Source organism: Eptatretus burgeri, chromosome 11 (assembly GCF_056783735.1).
Source record: "Eptatretus burgeri isolate ZD-2024b chromosome 11, Ebu_testis_v1, whole genome shotgun sequence".
Taxonomy (NCBI): Eukaryota; Metazoa; Chordata; class Myxini; order Myxiniformes; family Myxinidae; genus Eptatretus; species Eptatretus burgeri.
Window position 1 is genome coordinate 35376541 of NC_140971.1, and position 24612 is coordinate 35401152.

Genomic DNA, 24612 nt, shown 5'->3' on the forward strand with positions numbered 1-24612 from the left:
TAAGGCATTATGAATGCACATAAAATAACAATACAAGTCTCAAAAGTTTTGTATATATTTTTTTTGTGACAGTAAATAAGAAACTAACATTTCATCCAAGCTGTCGTCAGAACCCATGTAGTGCACACCATCGAGATCAAGGTGAGAACAACACCATGATACCGGCTGGTATTCAAATTGGCTGAACAACTCATTTTGTCATAATTCGTCAGAGGGCTGTAACTGGTGTCAGATACAGGAATGAGTTAATTACCTGCACCACTGGGGGTGCATGGAGGTCATGTTTTCACCAATGTCTGTCTGTTTGTCTGTGAGCAGGATATCACAAAAGGTTATGGATGGATTTGGACAAAACTTGGTGGATAGGTGGGGTGTAACAAGGACGAATTGATTCGATTTTGGTAGATCTGTACATGTGATTATATACATAGATACAGTATAAATATATATATATATATATATATATATATATATATATATATATATATTTTCTATACATATACGTACACCATTGCCTCTCTCTCTCATTTACAGCCACATCTTTTAAGTTACAAACTCCAAACTCGGGGTACAAATACAACTTTGTGTAGGGGGTAAGGTGGTAACATAGGTTATGTGGCCACGGCCTGTGGGGGTTTTGGGGGTGGGGTAAATTATCTTTGTAAATGTGTACCTTGTGGCACAACCTGGTGATAGTGGCAGAGGGTACTACAATTTACTTTTTTACCTGGGCAACACTGTAGTGAAAGCACTCTTCGGATGTGTAAATTTATCCTTCTTACCTTCTCCTCCCCTCCATCCCCCCCAAAACAGAGGGGCCTGTCAAGGCTTGTCATCATGTGTGAGACATTTATAGTGGGAAGAGACATCGTGACAAACGGGGGCAGAGGTGGGGGGGGAGGGAGCAGGACATTAGGACGGGGAGGGGAAGGGGGGTGAGGGGTTAAAGCACTCTATGCATGGGTACATTTGTCTTCCTTTCCTTCTCCTTCTCTTTCTCGCCCAAATTGTTGGCAAACCGGACGACTAATTGGTCCATCAACGAAACGTCGGGTAGACTCTGCTAGTAATTAATATTGAGTGATTCTTCACTCTTGAGAGATGGTGCCAAAACCAATACATAGCATGATATTTCAAAAACTTGAGGACGGGTGACGACAAAAGTTGGTGGATGAGTTGGGTAGGTGACAAGAACAAACCGATTCGATTTTAGTTCTGATACGGATCCGGCTTATCAGTGAGATACAAAAAATAAACTGCTCAGCCTGGTGGAGGAAAGCGCTCTGCAATAGGTGTACAAGCTTATATTATGGTCACACATTATCAAAGCCATTTCCGTCAATGTATAATTAATTACCAGTAACAATTTGTAGACTGGCATCGTTACCAATTTGCACGTTCATTTCAGACAACCACAAACTTTCGCACAACAACTTCACTTTAGCTTTCACCAACATCACATTTGTTTATGGAGTGTTCGGATCAATGTGCTAGTCCTCTTCAACAATCATCTGAACACGTTCAAACTTATAATAAAGCAATACAACCTGCAAAAGGTTTGTTGCTCAATTTCTTTTGAAGAGTTCACAAATAAAGAACGAATAACTCATCGAAACTGCAGTCACAGCCCATGTGCTGCACACCGTCAGGATGAAGATGTGCCACCAACACACCGTCAGGATGAAGATGTGCCACCAACACACAGTCAGGATGAAGATGTGCCACCAACACACCGTCAGGATGAAGATGTGCCACCAACACACCGTCAGGATGAAGATGTGCCACCAACACACCGTCAGGATGAAGATGTGCCACCAACACACCGTCAGGATGAAGATGTGCCACCAACACACCATCAGGATGAAGATGTGCCACCAACACACCGTCAGGATGAAGATGTGCCACCAACACACCGTCAGGATGAAGATGTGCCACCAACACACCGTCAGGATGAAGATGTGCCACCAACACACCGTCAGGATGAAGATGTGCCACCAACACACCATCAGGATGAAGATGTGCCACCAACACACCGTCAGGATGAAGATGTGCCACCAACACACCGTCAGGATGAAGATGTGCCACCAACACACCGTCAGGATGAAGATGTGCCACCAACACACCATCAGGATGAAGATGTGCCACCAACACACCATCAGGATGAAGATGTGCTGCCAACACACCGTCAGGATGAAGATGTGCTACCAACACACCATCAGGAAGAAGATGTGCTGCCAACACTCCATCAGGATGAAGATGTGCCACCAACACACCGTCAGGATGAAGATGTGCCACCAACACACCATCAGGATGAAGATGTGCCACCAACACACCGTCAGGATGAAGATGTGCTACCAACACACCATCAGGAAGAAGATGTGCCACCAACACTCCATCAGGATGAAGATGTGCTGCCAACACACCATCAGGATGAAGATGTGCCGCCAACACACCATCAGGATAAAGATGTGCCACCAACACACCATCAGGAAGAAGATGTGCAAGCAACACACCGTCAGGATGAAGATGTGCCACCAACACACCGTCAGGATGAAGATGTGCCACCAACACACCGTCAGGATGAAGATGTGCCACCAACACACCGTCAGGATGAAGATGTGCCACCAACACACCATCAGGATGAAGATGTGCTACCAACACATCATCAGGATGAAGATGTGCTACCAACACACCATCAGGATGAAGATGTGCTACCAACACACCATCAGGATGAAGATGTGCCACCAACACACCATCAGGATGAAGATGTGCCACCAACACACCATCAGGAAGAAGATGTGCTACCAACACACCATCAGGATGAAGATGTGCTGCCAACACACCATCAGGATGAAGATGTGCTGCCAACACACCATCAGGATGAAGATGTGCCACCAACACACCATCAGGAAGAAGATGTGCCACCAACACACCATCAGGATGAAGATGTGCCACCAACACACCGTCAGGATGAAGATGTGCTACCAACACACCATCAGGAAGAAGATGTGCCGCCAACACTCCATCAGGATGAAGATGTGCCGCCAACACACCATCAGGATGAAGATGTGCCGCCAACACACCATCAGGATGAAGATGTGCCACCAACACACCATCAGGAAGAAGATGTGCAAGCAACACACCGTCAGGATGAAGATGTGCCACCAACACACCGTCAGGATGAAGATGTGCCACCAACACTCCGTCAGGATGAAGATGTGCCACCAACACACCGTCAGGATGAAGACGTGCCGCCAACACCATCAGGATGAAGACGTGCTGCCAACACACCATCAGGATGAAGATGTGCCACCAACACACCATCAGGATGAAGATGTGCCACCAACACACCATCAGGATGAAGATGTGCCGCCAACACACCATCAGGATGAAGATGTGCTGCCAACACACCATCAGGATGAAGATGTGCTGCCAACACACCATCAGGATGAAGATGTCCCACAAACACACCATCAGGATGAAGATGTGCCACCAACACACCATCAGGATGAAGATGTGCCACCAACACACCGTCAGGATGAAGATGTGCTACCAACACACCGTCAGGATGAAGATGTGCTGCCAACACACCATCAGGATGAAGATGTGCCACCAACACACCGTCAGGATGAAGATGTGCCACCAACACACCGTCAGAATGAAGATGTGCACCAACACACCGTCAGGATGAAGATGTGCCACCAACACACCATCAGGATGAAGATGTGCCACCAACACACCGTCAGGATGAAGATGTGCCACCAACACACCGTCAGGATGAAGATGTGCCACCAACACACCGTCAGGATGAAGATGTGCCACCAACACACCGTCAGGATGAAGATGTGCCACCAACACACCATCAGGATGAAGATGTGCCACCAACACACCGTCAGGATGAAGATGTGCCACCAACACACCGTCAGGATGAAGATGTGCCACCAACACACCGTCAGGATGAAGATGTGCCACCAACACACCATCAGGATGAAGATGTGCTACCAACACACCATCAGGATGAAGATGTGCTACCAACACACCATCAGGATGAAGATGTGCTACCAACACACCATCAGGATGAAGATGTGCTGCCAACACACCATCAGGATGAAGATGTGCCACCAACACACCATCAGGAAGAAGATGTGCCACCAACACACCATCAGGATGAAGATGTGCCACCAACACACCGTCAGGATGAAGATGTGCTACCAACACACCATCAGGAAGAAGATGTGCCACCAACACTCCATCAGGATGAAGATGTGCCGCCAACACACCATCAGGATGAAGATGTGCCGCCAACACACCATCAGGATGAAGATGTGCCACCAACACACCATCAGGAAGAAGATGTGCAAGCAACACACCGTCAGGATGAAGATGTGCCACCAACACACCGTCAGGATGAAGATGTGCCACCAACACACCGTCAGGATGAAGATGTGCCACCAACACACCGTCAGGATGAAGATGTGCCACCAACACACCATCAGGATGAAGATGTGCTACCAACACATCATCAGGATGAAGATGTGCTACCAACACACCATCAGGATGAAGATGTGCTACCAACACACCATCAGGATGAAGATGTGCTGCCAACACACCATCAGGATGAAGATGTGCCACCAACACACCATCAGGATGAAGATGTGCTACCAACACACCATCAGGAAGAAGATGTGCCACCAACACTCCATCAGGATGAAGATGTGCCGCCAACACACCATCAGGATGAAGATGTGCCGCCAACACACCATCAGGATGAAGATGTGCCACCAACACACCATCAGGAAGAAGATGTGCAAGCAACACACCGTCAGGATGAAGATGTGCCACCAACACACCGTCAGGATGAAGATGTGCCACCAACACTCCGTCAGGATGAAGATGTGCCACCAACACACCGTCAGGATGAAGACGTGCCGCCAACACCATCAGGATGAAGACGTGCTGCCAACACACCATCAGGATGAAGATGTGCCACCAACACACCATCAGGATGAAGATGTGCCACCAACACACCATCAGGATGAAGATGTGCCGCCAACACACCATCAGGATGAAGATGTGCTGCCAACACACCATCAGGATGAAGATGTGCTGCCAACACACCATCAGGATGAAGATGTGCCACAAACACACCATCAGGATGAAGATGTGCCACCAACACACCATCAGGATGAAGATGTGCCACCAACACACCGTCAGGATGAAGATGTGCTACCAACACACCGTCAGGATGAAGATGTGCTGCCAACACACAATCAGGATGAAGATGTGCTGCCAACACACCATCAGGATGAAGATGTGCTGCCAACACACCATCAGGATGAAGATGTGCTGCCAACACACCATCAGGATGAAGATGTGCTGCCAACACACCATCAGGATGAAGATGTGCTGCCAACACACCATCAGGATGAAGATGTATTACCAACACACCATCAGGATGAAGATGTGCCACCAACACACCATCAGGATGAAGATGTGCTGCCAACACACCATCAGGATGAAGATGTGCTGCCAACACACCATCAGGATGAAGATGTGCCACCAACACACCATCAGGATGAAGATGTGCTACCAACACACCGTCAGGATGAAGATGTGCCACAAACACACCATCAGGATGAAGATGTGCCACAAACACACCATCAGGATGAAGATGTGCTGCCAACACACCATCAGGATGAAGATGTGCTACCAACACACCATCAGGATGAAGACGTGCCACCAACACACCATCAGGATGAAGACGTGCCACCAACACACCATCAGGATGAAGATGTGCTGCCAACACACCGTCAGGATGAAGATGTGCCACAAACACACCATCAGGATGAAGATGTGCCACCAACACACCATCAGGATGAAGATGTGCCACAAACACACCATCAGGATGAAGATGTGATATCAAAGAAATTTCTCTGGCTGGGATATGGACAGGTCGCTACTCCGACACGGGAAGTCAGTGCAGGAATTTGGAATTTGTTCAGGGTGCCGGCGATAGCGCGCCGACTCTTCCCGAAGGACTGCTGGGTGATTCCACGGTGAACAAAACTAACTCGTTTCAAAGAATCATTTGGAATGATATAAAGAAAGAGGGTAGATGGATGGATGGATTGGGGAGAGGGGGGGTATGGACGATAACGGTGGTTGGGGATCACATGGAATGATGGTGGAGAGACGTACTAAAGGGTAACGAACGGGGGTGGGGGTCGATGAGAATGTTCTGGGGATGTGGACGAGTGTGATCTGGGTGGGAGGAAGAGGATTGGCGTGGCAGGGGGAGCCAATTGGAGACCACAAAGGAGGGAAGAGACATTTTGATCATTTACTTGTACAATCGATGACATAATTATAATGTGATGATTTGGCAAGGTAATGAACAACCGGTAACGGCACAGCGGATGTCCGGCTTAATGTCCTTCAGATGGACAGCGGACACGTTGATGAATCTTCCAGTGTGCGATTGTACCAGGTCCAGGGTGACGGTTCAGAGCCGGGTGGACATTCGAGCGAAGTCGACAGCGAGACACCTTTAAGGTGGCCCACCGATCCTGCAGCCGAGGATAAGCCGAGGCCTTCAAGAACATCAAAGAGCTTGATGACATCTATTCGTGAAAAAGTAGATTTGTATGAAGTGATGATCCGAACCACGACCTCGGCCTACCTTCGGGACCCGGAAACCTTCAACGCACCAATATCGCCCATCATTCCAGCCGATGGATTAGAAACGACTTTCGACAATCGATTTGTCACGCCTTGGCCTTGCTTTTGATTTGTTGTTGTTGTTGTTGTTGTTGTTGTTGTTGTAATTATATTTCCGAGGTCTTCTCATCAAAAGGACAATGTAAAGCACGGGGTTGAATGAAATGGAGGATCAATGTATATATATATATTTTTTTTTTAAATAATAATAAAACTAACAAAGGAGGAAAAAGACCAATATCAATATCAAGAAGACACCAAATGACGATAAAAAAAATAGTATCCACGCCGCTGTAGAGCTTTTTCTTCTTCATCACTAATCACTGAACAGGCCTGCGGCCCTATGAACACTAATTTCGGGAAAAAAGCAATCCACAAATGTAAAGCAAACATCGACACGAACAAATTAAATATGGAAATCGTTTACGGCTTAAAGGTGATAATGAGAGCGAATATGTCCAAATATCTGAGCACAAATAATAATAAATATCGTGAAAATGAAAATAGCCCACGGGGTTATATATATTCCGTGACGTCACTTCGTTGTTTCGTCACCTTTTTTTTTTAATCAAAGCGAAAATTTATACCGTCGGAAAAGCGTAACAATATCATAGTGCTGTATAAATGTTAACTTCCCGTAGTTAAAAAAAAAAAATTGCGGAAGATTTACGTTACGAAAAACACGTAATCCCATCATGCACCGCGGTCCTTATAAGATGCGCGCGCAAACGGCTTGCGTCATTCCGACCATTGTTCAGTCGGAGCTGCGGGCTTCGTTGAGGTATATCTTCTGGTCACGAATTTCGAGTAGCTCGGGAGGTTTTTGTGAGGTGCTCGGTGAAGCCGAATGGTAAAAACCTCCCTCCAGCGTATACTCAACAGTCACTGTTTTTCCAGAGAAAAAAAAGGAAACAAAACCATATTGAAAATGTTTCGGAAATCGAGTAACGTGAGGTAAGTTCGCCACGTTTTTTTTTTTTGTCTTTTTTTTTTTTTTTCTTCGCCTTCTATGATCTACCATCTTGTTTTGTGTTTATTTATTTATTTTGTATATGATTACTATATATATATATATATATATATATATATATATATATATTTTAAATGCATTTTTTTTATTTATTTTGTATGTTACTATATTTAATATTACTACGTATATTTTATTTTGTATATTACTATTTATATATTTTTTTTATTTAAAAAATTTATTTATTTTATTTATTTATTTTGTATGTTATTACTATTTATACTATTACTATTTCTATATATTAGGATATATATTTTATTTAAATTTTTTTTATTTTGTATATTACTATTTATATATATATATATATATATATATATATATATATATACATATATATACACATTTTAAAATTTATTTTATTTTTATTTATTTTGTATATTACTATATATATATATTTTTTTTTAATCGATGGCTGTTGCTCCCACAGTCTGGTGGTGCCCCAGTTTTCATACCGCATGGGTCCAGGTACCTTGTGGTGTTCCTGATGCCCCTCACCCATCTTTGAGGATCCCGGATGGGGGGGGGGATGGCCAATGGGATCGTGATCTTTTGGTTCCACTCGCTTCTGTGAGTTTTTATTTTTTTTTCTTGTGAACGTCATTCCCTTGTTTCGATCTTCCTCCAATGCCGTTTCAAGCATTCTCAAAAAATATATATTTATTTATTATTTTTGTGTGCCTCGGGGGTTCTTAAAGGACTTGTATTATCATCTCGTTTGGTTCGTTTTAAGTTGTGCCATACTATTTGACATTGGCGTCTTCCTCTTCCTCTGTCCCACTCATCACATTTCAGGATAGCCGCCTAATTGTCACTGAAGATTCTTCTGGGGGTGGGAAGCCTAATATCTTGCACTTCTGCACGAAACTCACGAGTACCCGGTGTGTACAGTGGGATGCTGTGCTCCGTGGTTCCAGCTTGTTTGTTGAGGTTCCCCCGGGGACGCTTCCTGAAGGCACCAAGGAGAGGTACTCGAACCTCATGTTCCGTTAGCTTTGCATTCGGTGGGAGGTTTTTTTATGACTTTATTTGACATTCTTTCCGACAGCCTCACAAGCTTGCTGGAATATGCAGAGGAAAAGCTTTTGGTTGACAACGTCATTGTTTGCTTCTACAAAAATCGTCTTGACAGAGGTATGCAGGCCCCAGGTGATTTCGCAGTTCTTGTTTGTCAACACCACTCGTTCCGTGCAGGCTGGAGATGATCTTTTACATGTATGTCTGTCGTCATCCACTGATTGTATGTAGGCTGGAGGTACAAGTCGTTTGATACTTAACTTGTGCATCTACCCCCCACTCACCACCTCTTCCCCCCCCCCCCCCGTAGCCTCCATGCTGCGCGCATTTTCATATCTGGGCTTTGAGATCGTGAAACCCGGTCATCCCCTGATTCCAGTGAAGCCTGATGTCATCTTTATGGCTTATGTTATTGATCGTTCCTAAAAGATGGGTGATGCAACTTCCCTTTCTGCCCCGCATTTTAACAGCTCTTTAACGTACTCAACTTTTCCTGTTTTATTTTTGTTTTGTTTTTAAATACAAATAAGTTTGTAGGAATTGTTCTTTGGTGTTGGTTTACTATCTCGAGTATTTATTATTTTTTTGTTTTGTTTTGCTTGTTTAGATTTCAAAATGTACTTGATTGGCTGTTTTGTGATGGCACAGGGTTTTCCATGTGGTATTTTGACTTTGGCTTTTGCTGATTTTTTTTTTTTTTTTTTTTAATTATCCAATAAAATATGATTTTTCACCTCATTCGGTTTTATATGGTGAACCGCCAATCTTTTATCGGGGGGGGGGGGGTTGGGTGGATGAGACGTCGTGGCTAAATATTTGCACACGTAATTGTCTCGTTTTCGGATAACATGATTATCATCACCTGAGACCAATCTCAAAATAGTGAAGTTACCGAATGGGATGTGTTGGCTCAGTGGTTAGGGTGGTGGCTTGGCATCCTAGGGTCCTGAGTTAAAGCCCCGTCAGCCGCTGAATTAATACACCAATGGGTTGACTCAGCCTGTCATCCTTCTGAGGTCGGCGAAATGAGTACCAGTTCCAGTGTGTGTACTGTTCGAGGGGCACTGCATCAGCGACAGTCGCGCTTCCCGAAATGATAGCTGCCATATGACCATCACCACCGAATGGGAAGGTTAAACGAGTATCGTTTGATTGGTTTCCTGGCTCCCAGTCTCCCTCTTGTCCAACTAAAAAATGTAAACGCAAATTGTGCTGAAAAGCTTTCGTGGGATGTTGCTTTAAAAAAAAACAAAAAACATTTACTTACAATTAAAATCTTTCAAATCGGCACGAGGGGGGTGGAGAAATAATAATAAAGCCGATTTCGACCGCCCGATTTGGTGCTGCCACGGTTGGACACACCTTCTGCCACGCAGTCTCGTCGTGATTGGTCTGGCGTGTGCGGAATGTCCTTTGTCCAATGGGAACAAGCAGGGTGGTGTTGCTAAGCGAAGTCGCTGACGTTGGCAACAAGGGCCTTTTTAAAGATCCAATCCAGTGGGTGGATTTTGAATGGGGAGGTGGACCAATTGTAAGTTTCCCAGAAGAGGGTGAACCTGTTCTGTCGCCGCAAGGAGTTTTGCTCCATGGTTGATTTATGACTCGTGCGAACGAACATCCCTTTTTGTCCACCGTTGTCTTTAGTACTTTCAACTTACAAAAAATAATCCCGGGATCAGTAGTATAATGATCGATGATAAAGAATATGTGAAGATTGCGGTTAGTTGTTTATTTACCATGATTATGATTAGCAGGTGAACCATTAGGGGACTGTTTCACAACAATTTCCACTTCAGTGGTTGACCAGCATGCACAGTCTTAATGATTAATTTGCGGTTATTTTTCTAGTGCACGTAAGTGTAATATATAGCCCCTTTCTCCAGCTCATGTGCTCACAAGATTTAGCAGTAATGCATAGATATACGTAGCTATTTTAAAATAAATGGTGTTCCACAACCCGTTCTGTTAACTTAAAACGATGACCATGCATTTAAGAGACAAACCAGCTTGTTTTTGGCAACATTCTCCTGTGCTGACATTTGATGAGTGTGAGGGTAACATTGGTTATGCACCTGCTTGTACAAGGAAGCATGAATGTCGGCTGTTCTCATGTTTCAATGTCATGGCTCTTATCGCAGAAACAGGATGCCGTCTTCCAGCTAGACCTGTTATTTACAAGCACCATTCAGATTGTTTGGACCTTCAACCTCTGCCTATTTTTCATAAAATCGTACAAAGGTCGCTGGTGAAGTCTAAGATTGTGCAGAGGTGGCACACTTACCCCATGATCTCTCTGGTTTGATTTTGCTTTCTGACCCGACAGTCGGATTGGTGTTTCGCAGGTAGGGTGTTGCACCATCCCTCGGATGGGCAGTAAGCTGGGTGTCCAGTCTGCTTGCGTTAGTTGGTTGATGTTGCAGGTCCCATGGCGTCTTTTGCAAATGGTAGGCAAGTTATTGCCGGCATCTTGAACAAATTACAACTTCCTGTTTTGACTACCATTGGGAAAGCAAAGGCAAAGCACCCAGCATAACCTTTGCTGTGAGACTTTTGTCAGCAATGAAGTCTTCACTCCTGCTCTTCCAGCAGAGGATGAGTGGCATACTGATCATAAGCTGTGCATTCAGAGAACTAGATTATCAGCCAGGTGGTGTTTAAGGCACATGTATTCTAAGCATTGGTTAAAAAGAGGTAGTCCAAGGAGAATGATGTTTCTTTCAGATCCTAAATAAAAACCCATCTAGCTCATTAATGACCTGTTACTCCTGGTATTGTCTACAACTGGTGTCAACTTTTAATGCCATCATCACAGCTTGATATGAGCACTAAAGTGCTGTCAATAAAAGTCAGTGACCTATAAAAATTTGGGCACATGTGATGAGCTGAAAATTGTCATGTCTTTTAGAAGCTGCTCTGGCAGCAGTGCATGTGGACCAAGCAGAGACTGTGTGGTGGCCATTTCAGATTGTAATTACTTATTTCTCCACATGACCAGGGTCTGGAAGATGATCACTGTAAAAAGTTGTGGTGACATGGTCTTCTGCTGAAAGCTGCCAGACTTTTCCAGTGCCAAGCCACAATGTGTGTTCTTTCTTCCATGCTTAGCAATCGAAGATATAGGGTTTCCCTCGGAGAGCAAATTAATTCTGTGAGAACTGAATTATGGTCTTCCCCACGGGTCTGTTTTAGCTCCAATTCTCTTCAACATATATGTGACATGCCTTGCACCACCTCCAGAAAGTTTGCCTCTGCAGATGATCTTGCCATTGCAACTCAAGCAATCAACCTTGAAAAGCTCAGCAGGATGTTGTATTCAGACTTAAAGGTAATGGAGCAATACTTCATCCACTGGCACCTCCACCCAAACTTCTAACAAAGATCACAGTTACTGCTTTCCATCTCAGCAACTGCCTGGCGAACAGCTAACTCTAAGTTTCCTTTTGTGGCAAACCACTCAAGAATCAACCATTCCCTAAGTACATTGGTTCACCCTTGATTGCAGCCTCACATTCTGCAAACACCTTAACAGGTCACAGAAAAGATAAAGACCATGGTAAACAACATCCGGAAACGAGAACAGAACTCGGTCGTGCACACACCTCCACCAGGCTGAACAGTTTACATTTCCTATCCCACTGACAGGGCCAATCTATCCCACTGGACCTGAACCAAAATCTGATCAGCTTGATCTTATATTATCACCTACCCAAATCACCCACGAAGTTTTGTCATAGTCTGTCCACAACTTTTCAAAAAATCATGTAATATATCATTCTTTGTCGTATTTCTCAACATGAAGAATCACTTAAAAAAATTGTGACCAAACGGCGTCTCGGGGTTATCATGAGGGGGCTCCGAGGACCCACTCCCTGACCTCCAAACCTGAAGCCAACGGGTCATGGATAACTGCGGCCCGACAGGTTGCTCGGCAACCGCGGACACCGGGTTACAGCAAATAGGTGTAGAGTCCCTGTATAAATGAGTTGCGACACGACGTGTCCTGGGAATTCTGGCCACGTCGTCTGTACGCCATTTTGTTTCCATTCACCGCGAACTGCAATATTCAATTCTTGCATTGTTTGGACATCGGACAATGCTGTAGAGTGTATACTGTACTTCTCGAGAATCATAATATGGTTATATTCTTACAAAATGATGGGATACGGTGCCTTTGGGTGCACCAATTGGTCAGAAAAGGGATTCAGAATGTTCAGATTCCCTGCAAATGCTGAAAGAAGGAAATTGTGGGAAAATAAAGTTATTCTTCAGAGATGGAAATAAACTTTGGGGTCATTTCTGTCCCAGGTAAGTTGTAGACTGTCCTGTGGGTGTACATGTATTTGTGGTGTTGTATGTTATCATATTGTAGTTGGCAGTTGGATATAACTTGTAAAAACATAAGAATCATCATCGAAACAAGTATAGATAATTTATAACATCCTGGCAAAGAGCGTGTGTGTGTGTGTGTGTGTGTGTGTGTGTGTGTGTGTGTGTGTGTGTGTGTGTGTGTGTGTGTGTGTGTGTGTGTGTGTGTGTGTGTGCGTGTGCGTGTGCGTGTGCGTGTGTCCGTCCGTTCCAGGTCATAACTTTTTTTTTAATACTATTTGAGCTTTGGTCATCAAATTTTCAACAAACCTTTATTCTGAGAATATGAAGAACACAGACTAATAAAATGTACAAATCTACATATATAAAGTTGTATTTTCTGTCTGTCTGTCTGTCTGTCCATCGATTGAATCAGTCCCAGTGGTAGTAACCCCATCATATTGCATCATGTTGGACTCCTCTTGGAAAATGGAGATGCAAGAAAATGTTTGCAAACCGAAATGGTGGGGCATTCAGGGTTTGGGGAAGACCCCAATTATCTCCATGAAAATATGTATCATATAGCGCCACCCGGTGGTAGGTAGTGTTACAAGTCATCCATGTCTGTATCGCCAAGCTCACAATTCTCGCACGCAACAACCAGACTCGAAATGTTCTCAATCTAAAGGCACTGCGGTAGTCATTTATTGTGTTGTATCATTGTCTGTTTTGCCTGTTTTGGAATATTAAATAATGTATATATTGTATTAATCATTACATTATAATTATGGTATCGTTACATTGTGGACCCTGGGTCCGGCCATCCGGATGAAATTGTGTGGACAGGTTGGATGTGTGACAAGGCTGAACTGATTAGATTTTGGTGAAGATCTGGATCTGACGACTCGAATTTTAAAAGTGATTCTTCACTTGAAAGAATGAAGAATGAACTTCACGAAACCAATGAAAGAAACACAAAAACGAGCTGAAACATTTAACAAGGGATTTATTTATAATTGGGGGTGGGGGGGGGGGGAAGGGAACACACAAAGAGCAGAGTTATCCAACTATAAGAATTGCAGTCAATGTACAAGCAAAAGCACTTATCCAGTTGCTACTTAAAGACGGGCCCACACACAGACACACACAGAAATGGACCCCAATGGTCTTTATTGAAGGCCTCCAGCTCGAGGACAGGTGAGCTTGAGACCAGAGCCTGTGCTTGGACCTGTCTACCTCGTGTGGTCTTCAACGATCCGGCTCGGCGGGACTCGAACCCGCAACACGATGCCGCTCCAAGCACCAGGTGCCACGCTCTCCAACCGGCCATGCACCAATTGACCAAGGCCAAGGAGAGGATCAGAGGCGAAGATGATCCAGCTCGGCGGGACTCGAACCCGCAACACGATGATGATGATCACCACGACGACGACCTCCACCACCTCGATCCTTTTCCCACTCTTTTACCACCACGATGACCTCCACCACCTCGATCCTTTTACCACCCTCACTACCCAGCCTGGTGTTTCTTATATTCCTTTCTCCTCCGGGGTGAGCACATCGCCATCTGAGGCGCTCTCCGCCCTCATTGGATGGGGCGTCGTGGGAAGGTCGCTCTCTGTAGCCATCTCAAATGTCATTGGCCGGCGTGTCGTGGGAAAACCGCCTTCTGTGGCCATCTCAACTCTCACTGGCCGGCGTGTCATGGGGAAACCGCCTTCTGTGGCCTGATTGGACAAGGGGCACGTCCCTGCCTTCCTGGGCGGAGTCCAGGTCTGAGGTGATGGAAATCTCCACCCACGTACGTGGCCGAACGCACGTGGGCGATGGCGCCGGTGTGTGGAGTGAAGTGAAGGAGATTTATTGCAAACGAATCTCCGCAGCGCACACATGTAATTCCCGTTAGACAGAGGTAGGGGGCCCGAACTATAAACACACACTTATCGAAATAACTAAGCTTTGGGACTGCTGTCTGTGTGCACAAGGCTTCCAGATTCGTAACAATATATATGTATATATATATATATATATATATATATATATATATATATGTATGTATGTATGTATGTATGTATGTATGTATGTATGTATGTATGTTCCTAAAATACAGCCAAAACAGTACATGATAGCACAAAAATTTTAGGGCCACCTTACTCACCATTCTGCGGTGTGCAGTATCAAGTTTCGTTCAAATCGGGCAACGAAAAAAAATTAAACAATCAATTCCCGATTCAGTGAAGTTTTGGTATGACGATCCATAAAGCGCAAGGACAAACCATGGAGAATGTGTTGCTATACCGCGAGAAACCGGTTGGCCAAACGATGACTCCTGAGGTAAATGCTCAAATTTTCTTCAAGTTAAAGTTTGACCACTAAATAATATTAAAATTTTGTCTTTTTTTTCCCATCAACCACTGTCACAACGGGAACCCAATGGTCGTCTAGTTACAAATAAATTTGTACAAAGGAAATGTTTGTATTATGATTGGTGTAATTCGTGACAACACGGCAACTCAGTTACAGTCATTATCCTCAGTTAAAACAGGCCTGACTCTATGACGATGTTTGGTGAGGTGTTGTGAATTACGTGGAGGTGAGGTAATTTTAATAATGTGGTGGTTACGTGGCAGTGAGGTGTTTTTAATAACGTGGCATGTACTTGGTGATGAGGTGTTTTAAATTACGTGGTGTGTGTGTTGTGGTGAGGTGTTTTTAATATGTGGTGGTGTTTGATCCACTATAGCGATTTGTGGTGAAGCGAGCATAGTGAGCTGATCCACACTTGTGTTTGTATGTGCGGTATATGTATATACTGTATATATATACTGTATATATATATATATATATATATATATAGATATATATAGATATTTTTAAATACATATATATACATATATATATATATATATATATATATATATATATATATATATATATATATATATATATATATATATATATATATATTTTGTTACGTTTGAGGGGGGGTATGCATTCAAAGGGTAATTAGGATGTTTAATTAGGTATGCCATGCTGTTCGAGTTTACCAGGATCTCGATGTAATAAGTAGCAATTCAGTGGTGATAAGTTGTCTAGTAAATGTTCATTTCTTCAAGGGGGAAATGATAAATGTCACGTAATTAGATAGGGACACGGGATAGGGTAAGTGTGTCTGCGTAAACCCCTTTTTGGTATTCTCTGGAGACTGGCCGTGACGTCACAGGACAGTGCAGCGGATGGCTCCGCCCCGTGATCACGATTGGCGGAAGGCGATGGCGGTGGGCCAATAAACGGCTCGATTGAAGTGACGAGGACAGAAGGATAAAAAGGTTCTGTTCGGGGTCGAAAAGGAAGAAGAAGAAGATTACAACCAAAAGATCGTGTTTTTTTGGTGTGGAAGCTGTGGCGGCAGAGAGCGTCCTGGTTGTTGTGCTGAATCGATCGTGTTCTTGATCGTGTCTGGGAGCCTTGCCGAGCCTCGTGCCTCACCTCGGTTGGCTCTGGGGTTCTGCTGACTCGGAGTGCGGGGTCGGGCGGCGGGCGGACCTGCCTCCCTCTCCTGCTCGCGGCTTGGCGCCGGAGCTGGTTCCCTGGTGGCTGTGGGCGGACTTGGGCCAGGACCAGGAGGTCGACAGCACCACGGTTTCTCCTGCCCCCCTGACGAGAGCAAGGCCGGCTCGTAAGACGCTGATCCAGGGACAGTTGCGTCCACACCACGGTCCAGCCTGACCACCAGAAATAGCTACGTTGTGTGTGTGTGTGTGTGTGTGTGTGTGTGTGTGTGTGTGTGTGTGTGTGTGTGTGTGTGTGTGTGTGTGTGTGTGTGTGTGTGTGTGTGTGTGTGTGTGTGTGTGTGTGTGTGTGTGCTTGGCGCCTTAGAGGGATTGAGAACTGTATATTCATTGGAATTGTCTGTGTTTTTTCCCCACGCCCGATCCCACACCATCCCGTCGAATTGCCCCGGATCCCTCTTCTTGCCGAGTCTTGTTATTTCTGATAATAATAAAAACGAATAAACATCATCAACTCAGTGAAAAGTGACTCGTGCCACCTTCCTCGTCCCGTTTGCGGTAGAGCGATTAGAACCGCCATGTTTGGGTTATAAACAAATAAACCGCCTCCATCGTTTCGGCTCATTCTACGTTGGCGGGACTGTTCAAGTCCCGTGGACGTCACAATATATATTGTTGTGGTTACCAAATTCGCAAACCACCATTCAGGTCCCTTAGGTGAGGTATCTCGGTAAGTACATGTGTAGTTAGGCCCAAACCCGTTGTCTAGTGGGAATACATGTCATTTATGCGTGCTGCGACTCTTCAGGATAGCCGTTTTTCTTTTACTATCTTTATTTTGGACCAACCGCCATTGTTACCACCACCAGTCACAACATCAACCACCAACCACAACGCCGCTTCACCACAACCGCCATGACCTTCACGTCACACCTCGCAACCGTCGCATCGCCACCGTTCTTGCGCCGCCTGTGGGTACCGGTGTTGGACTCGTGCAGGGCGCGCGCCGAACAGCGTGTACAAAATCACGGATTTTGTGCTTCAAAAACGGATCAAAAACGACACACGCCCACTTTTTGCCGTCCAATCGGTGAGCGAGGGGCGATTTGGCCCCGCCTCCAGGGCGTTGGAGGGCGATCGATATATGCAAATTTATGGATCAAAAAGCATTCACGCCCACTTTTTCTCGGGCCAATGGGGAGCGAGGTGAAAGGTCGAAGGGAGGGGGTCAAAGATGAGAGGGCGAAGCCACGGGGCTGATATAAGCGACCGTGTTCGTCAGTCCAGAGAGTAGTAGAGTCGAGAGGGAACAGAGAGTTAAGACTTCGCGGGCGGTGGAGTTGGCAAGAAGGAGCTGGGCGTCGTGTGCGTTGGAGTCGGAGCGGAGGGGACGGAGCTGTGGAGAGGCGGCGAGGGCAGACGAGGGGGTGCTCGCGTCGTGCAGGGAGCTGCACCCCAGGGAGGCCGACAGCGCGACCTGGCCGAGGTGGAGACGCTCGTCGCGGGACAATAGGAATCCTCTATACCCCGAGCATCAGCAACCCCCTCCTGTTTCCCCCCGCGCTGAGATAGTGCGACCAAGGGGGCCCCTTTCCCACCCCCTACCAGACACTGCCCACGAGGCCCGCGGAGTTGAGGCACCATCGCCGCTCCGCGTTTCATCACCAGACGGGTAGGCCCGACCCGGTCTCGGCCTCAGGCCCGCCTCATCCTTGAGGGTATTTTTTCCTTGGTTTTGGGTATGTGTTGTCGGCGCCGTCTGTGAAGTAGAATTGTATAAGTGTTGCCGTGTGCTCGTGTAATCGGTATTAGATCTGCATTGTCGCATTTGCTTTTTGTGTAAATTGCATTGTGTTTTTTTCTTTTCTGTGTGCTTTTGGTGGAATTGAATATGTGTGCTTTCCGTTCGTCGCGAATAAATGTGCTTTGTGTTGAACTGTTTCCCGCTTCGCTTCGTCTTTTCCTCCATTGAATCCTCATCTTGCTTCACGTAAAGGGTTGGTAGTGGGCTGAATACGCCCGATAATTAATCGAACCGTCGAGGTCGACGATAACACCGCTCGGTTATCCCGATAGTACGGAACGGGTCGCTTAAGTGGCCCGTGTCCGAAGTCGACCTGCGGCGAGGTGCGATCGCCCGGTCTACCCTCCGCGTGGGTACTTAGGTAGGTCGAATTTGGCGAGCAACCCTATCCCACGCGGGGGCTGATTGGCTCGATCGCGGTGAGACCGAAAGGTCCACCCGTGACTGGTTCCCGGCGTTAGTCCGAGAGGGTCACGACTGGATTGTCCGTCCGGTGGGCGACGTGCCGCGATTCGAGTTACGTGGCCGTCAGCACGCCGGCGGGCGCGAATCCGCAACAATATGTATAAATTCATTGCTCGAAGCAGTGTAAGCTGCTTCAATGCAAACCGCAGCATCAATCAACCTACAATGCTCACTTTTCCAGATACAGGGCTGCAATTTCTAGAATCTAGATACTACCTCATGGGACATGTGCCAGCTGAACTTGTGAGGGGGAATCCACTCTGCGCTGCTGATGGCTAGTGGGGCTCAAATGGAAAATGTTTATAGAATGAATAACTCATCTTGCTTGTGAAATCTAGTTCGGTGCTGTGTCTGTGGACAGGTAGAACAATGGATGGAATCAACAGAACATTCATTGAGGTATGCTAACATTTATGACGTTTCGGGTGATAACCTTTCGAGGAAATGGGTAAGGCTTCATGCAAAAGCAAGAGGTAAGGCTTCATGCTTGAAACCTCAGCTTCTCCTTGCATATAATGATTGATCATCATCTATACCTGCGCAAAACCATGCGCAGCTTATGTTTTTATGATCATTGTCTTAAAGGAAACATAAGCATTCACCGATCCTTGTAGTAATTCGTTCTCATCATTCTTGGTCCACTAGTACTCACGGGAGTGGCAGAAAGACCCCCCCCCCCAAACTCCACCCAATCTCTGACACCTTTAATTACCATATATCACATCATAGGATGATCAGGTTCTTTACGAAGCACAATCTGGTCTCCAATGCCCTTTTTGACTGGAGACTTGGTACTCATCACGTGGGAGTGAAGGTAATGCCGTTTCGACTTCACAATAATTGGAGATTCAGAGGTCTACCTGAAGACATCGCAATAAGAAACTGTATGCACCATTACATTGTGAGATGTGTTGGTGATGGTGTTGGGTGTAACTGTTATGACAGCTGAAAAGTTAGGTATTTTGTCTGCTCAGTGGAAATTGCATGAGGTCCTTGATGTTTTTACTCACCTTATAACCAATGTTACTGATCATGGTATTCTCTCCATGGATGACAACTCTTGACCTCACAGGCCAGGAATGTTTGGCACTATACCATGAGGACGAGACCCTTCTGGCAGTGCTAATTATACAGCTATGTCCTACCCCACCCCACCAAGAAGGTAGCTTGGTCAATGCACCGATGACCTGTATCCATATCAAAAGGTGAGCCGCTAGATCTATATAATATCCTCAACTAAACATAGCTCGGATTCTCTGAGTTAAATGTAGACACTTTTGATTACCTCTTATATTGATTCCAACAGGGCAGTATTGCTCTAAAATCTCGATTATTGAACAAAACCCGAGGATGTAACTAACGCCTGCAGGTTATGCCGATCGAGTGAGTGCCCTTTGGTGACTGACGTATTGATTTTGGATTCCACCTGCTGATTGATCGGGGTCCAATCGCGATATGCGTCATGACAGTAAACATTTATACCTATTGGGGTTAAACGTCACAGTACGACTCTCTTACCATAGTGTTGCATGATGGAGCACAAAATTATTTAATTTCCCATTCATTACTGCTACTCAAGAAGGGGTTATCTTTATCTAGATGTATACTTTTAGCTCACCTCGAATGTAGTTCCAGGGAGCTTGGGGGATGGCGCTTCGTCTGTCTGCAAATACTTGCAACTTCTTCTCTGAAACTACACATGCGATATCCATGAAACCTGAACACAACCTTTATCATCCTGGATGTACGAAAGTTTGTTCATGGCATAAAAAAAAAATCGGGCCCTAAGGGGAACTTAAGGAGGTTGCCCCCCAGAATAGGTATTTGCTTATAACATTGGTTCATTGGTACATTTTGCTGATTCCGCCCCACATTGACTTCCTCCTCAGTAACATTATTCTACCAGGTACTCAAAAATAGGTTGCCCCCCAAAATAGGTATTTGCTTATAGCGAACGCAGTGAGCTTCATACTTAATGCGTACACGTGAGAGAATAGGTAAACAACAACAACAACAACAACAACAACAACAACAACAACAACAACAACAACAACAACAACAACAACAACAACAACAACAACAACAACACAATACCCCTGGCTACTTGGAATCCGTGTCGTTAGCTATGACCTTTTGCTTCCGGTTGTTGTTAAATACTGTGCGGTGTATAAACACGATTGCGTTTTATTTCTATCTTGTGAATATTACTCAACGCATGCACATGAGAGAATAGGAAACTACAAAAACAACACAATACCCTGCCAATTGTGAATCCGTGTCGTTGGCTATGACCATTTTGCTTCGTTTTTTTTTTTTGCTTCTGGTTTTTTTTGTTTCCGGTTTTTGTCATGGGGAATGATGCATGCCGGGAGATCATGACCGGAAGTGTTTATTTATTTATTCAATTATTTTTTTCCCAAAGTTAATTTTATCCTTCCGAAAGTGATTTTTTTCATGACAGGAAGTGTTTATTTAGTATTTAACATTACCGGGAGTGATTTTGAAACTCTTTCCGGAACTTTTAATTTCTTTTATTCTTGACCAGAAGTGATCGTTTATTTATTTATTTATTTATTTATTCAATTATTTTTTTCCCAAAGTTAATTTTCATAAAGATATCTCCCGCATCATTAAAAAAAATTTTCATCGTGATTTACATTATTTGATCGCTGATCCGGAATCCAGGCCGAAGTAACCGGAAATTGCGTCAAAATCATCAGCTGTGCGGCGCTTACGTGTACCACGGTATAGTTGGCAAGTAAACAGTTGTGAACAAATTTTAGGTAAAGTCAGAAGCGAATGTAAGAAGAATTCTACGTTCGCTTCTCGGCTTTGCCTATTCCATATTATCATTGGTTCATTGGTACATTTTTCTGATTCCACCCCAAATTGACTTCCTCCTCAGTAACATTATTCTACCAGTACTCAAGCCCAGGGGTATTGCCCCTATTATTTTTGCTCGTTGGGGCGAACCCTAAAAAAGTTGGGCATAGAAAAATTTCGACTCCGGTCGTAAAAGAGTCAAACATGAGGTCTCATAACTTATGAACTGTTGGATGAAATTTAGAACATGAATACAGGGACGCTTGTTGAGACTTCGAAGTAACTCGCAGCCGCATAATTTGGAACATAGCAAAAATTAGGGACATCGTAAAAGTAGATTTTGAAAAAAAAAGATACGTTTTTCAGGTGCTTTAATTCGAGAAGAAAACTGCCTGAAACATGGAAGACCTTTATGCAATACAGAGAAACCGTTCCATGATTGGGAAAAGTGCCAGGGACATAGAAAAGGCCCTTTGTATGGGATGTGCCATGTGGCAAACAATAGAAAAGAAGGGACATTCGAAAAAATCTTGTGTGCCTGTTGTACTACCTACCCCCCTTGTGTTCTTCGGAGGAACCAAGCAATGCTCCAGAAAAGTTCATATCAAGGGGCACCAATTTATCAAACAAATTAATCACACACTTGCACATAATATGTGATGTATTTTCGTTTTCAAGATACACAAAAAACTTTACATACTGACTGGTTTTAACCTATATATGTTGCTGTTGGGTGTTCCTTGATATGAACTTTTCTGGAGCATTGCTTGGTTCCTCCTTTAGAACACAAGGGTAGCACACACAGCATGCACACGAGATTTTTCAGACACACACACAGACACACATAGACAGACACACACACACACACAGACACACACACACACACACACACACACACACACACACACACACACACACACACACACACACACACACACACACACACACACACACACGTCTCATCCATATGTAGTAAGTAGCTGGCAACTCGAGTACCACCATTGTTTACATGGAGACCGCCATGTTGTTAAGCGGTGCCGAGCGCTCCGTTCCGTTGGAGTGCTTACTTGAGCGCTTTGAATCAGGCAAGCGATAACACGCTGCTTGCGAACAGAACAAACCCCCTGATACGATCCACTGAGGCTCCATTTATTACTCCCTAAATCACACACTGTTCTTAATCAGTAACTACTGCTCTTTCACCGCACTCGAATCCATTTTCATCTCCAAATTTTTTTTTTAATCGAAAAGGGCTCGTCGATCTGTTCTGGGGTGTGCCACACTATAAGATTAGTCTTACTGATTTCTCCAACTACCAACGTGCAAGCTTTTTATTGGTTTTTTTTTTGGTTTTTTTTTTAATAAAAAATAAAAATGAGGAATGTTAATAACAAGAATGGATTTTTAAATACAGGAGTTGGTGCATTAAGATCTGCGCACAAATGGGAAGGTTGAATATGAGGAAAAAAAAGAAAAAGTCACGTGGTATGATACCAACCAATGAGAGAGGGCCACGGCGTTTCTGACTGTGCTTGGACACGTTTTCCCTCAGTATTTGGTGCTGCTGTTTGTGCCGATCTTCAGTGGATTTACAGAACATGGCACAACGGTGGACGTGCAGCCGGTCTTGGGGCTTACTGTGTGAGTTTTGTGACAGGACGATCTTATTTCGATGTATTCCAGCGTCTGTGACTTCGTACTTGCATTCAGCGATAATCGCTACACATGACGAATTCGTGAATGATTCATATAATTATAATTTTTTTTTTTTTTTAATATCATTGAGCGAACTTGCCATATCTCAGTTTGCTTTTGCATCTTTGTGTCATCCTGTGGACTTCATCTTTGTGAAGTGCCACATTGGTTTCCATACACTTGTAGTAATTAGTTCTTAGTTGGTTTGTGGTAATGTAAATCTTTCTCTCCTCTCTTTCCCCCCCCCCCACAAAAAAATTGGGGTTCACGTGACCCCCACCCCCTCACTTCATGCGCCCTTGGTATGCCCCTCACATGCAAACCGCACTTGCTTGTTGTTTCTGCACGCTTTGAGTCAAAAAAATTGAGCGGTGTGTGGTTTTCGACCTAGTGGTGGTGGTGGTGGTGATGTTGGTGGCGTACCTTGACAAAACTGCTGCCCTTTACACGTCCAGCGATGACGTGGTGGAGCTCACTCCCTCCAACTTCAACCGCGAAGTTCTGCAAAGTGACAGCGTGTGGCTGGTGGAGTTTTTTGCTCCATGGTGAGTGATTGTGTTATGTCCTTCGTGTGGATCGACTAGCGTACGTCTGCTTTTGCACTCAGCCTTGGAACAAACCCAGTTTACCTACACAGCAGTGATTAATGCTTGAGGGTGTGTAGACGTATAACCTGGTGGGGTAGGTGAATGTGCGTTGGTGGTGATTTTGATTGCAATTGAACGTGGAAATGGTATGCCTCGGTGATGTGGTTGAATGCATTTGATGATGCGGCCTTTTATAATACACGTTTATTTACGAGGAACTTCAACGCATGAGGAGGCCACTCGGTCCATCAAGCTATCAATGCCGACCTATCATCGTTTCTCCATGATCTATCCTTTTATATACGCTGATTGTCAAGCAAGGAAGCAACATGTACCATTTTTAAAGTCTAATGTATAATTCGACTGGGGGTTCGAACCACAGAGCCCAGACTCAAAGCGGTTGCTCCAACAAACGATTGCACCGCCTTTTGATTGTAGGTGGCTTATTTAATAATGGGGGCTTCCGTGGTGTTTTTGCAGGTGTGGCCACTGTAAAAGCCTCGCTCCAGAGTGGAAGAAAGCTGCTACTGCTTTGAAGGTAAGACAATAAGTGAGGGGTTGTTTTATTTTTATTTTCTTCAGAAAAGTTGCTGAGGAGGATTATGTTTGCTACCATTACTGATAACCCAGCAGGAAAGGACGAGCTCGGTGTGTGTGTGTGTG

At 44.7% G+C, this 24612-nt stretch overlaps 3 protein-coding genes across 5 annotated transcripts in view; 2 read left to right on the forward strand and 1 right to left on the reverse strand.

The window, feature by feature from the left end:
* Nucleotides 1-6830, reverse strand: part of DCTN6 (dynactin subunit 6) — a 37785-nt gene extending 30955 nt beyond the window's left edge. For 2 of the 3 annotated variants that reach the window (XM_085845964.1, XM_085845963.1), the window contains exon 1: nt 6680-6830. In XM_085845964.1, coding sequence (XP_085702090.1) covers nt 6680-6723 — 44 coding nt within the window. In that variant the 5' untranslated portion in view covers nt 6724-6830. Of the gene's footprint in view, nt 1-6484; nt 6509-6679 lie in introns of those variants that run through there. The other variant, XM_085845967.1, reaches the window with a different exon arrangement.
* A 1345-nt stretch (nt 6831-8175) lies between these two features.
* On the forward strand, nt 8176-9496 carry LOC147016854 (ornithine decarboxylase antizyme 2-like). Its single transcript, XM_085845968.1, is given in 5 exon segments — nt 8176-8226; nt 8228-8311; nt 8537-8709; nt 8790-8875; nt 9069-9496. Coding segments are annotated over 5 exon segments (486 nt in total). The 5' UTR covers nt 8176-8199; the 3' UTR covers nt 9185-9496.
* Nucleotides 9497-23142: 13646 nt separating this feature from the next.
* The window catches only part of PDIA6 (protein disulfide isomerase family A member 6), a 31282-nt gene continuing 29812 nt past the window's right edge, over nt 23143-24612 (forward strand). The window contains exons 1-3 of the mRNA XM_085845969.1: nt 23143-23308; nt 23754-23907; nt 24430-24487. Coding sequence (XP_085702095.1) covers nt 23266-23308; nt 23754-23907; nt 24430-24487 — 255 coding nt within the window. The 5' untranslated portion in view covers nt 23143-23265. The remainder of the gene's footprint in view (nt 23309-23753; nt 23908-24429; nt 24488-24612) is intronic.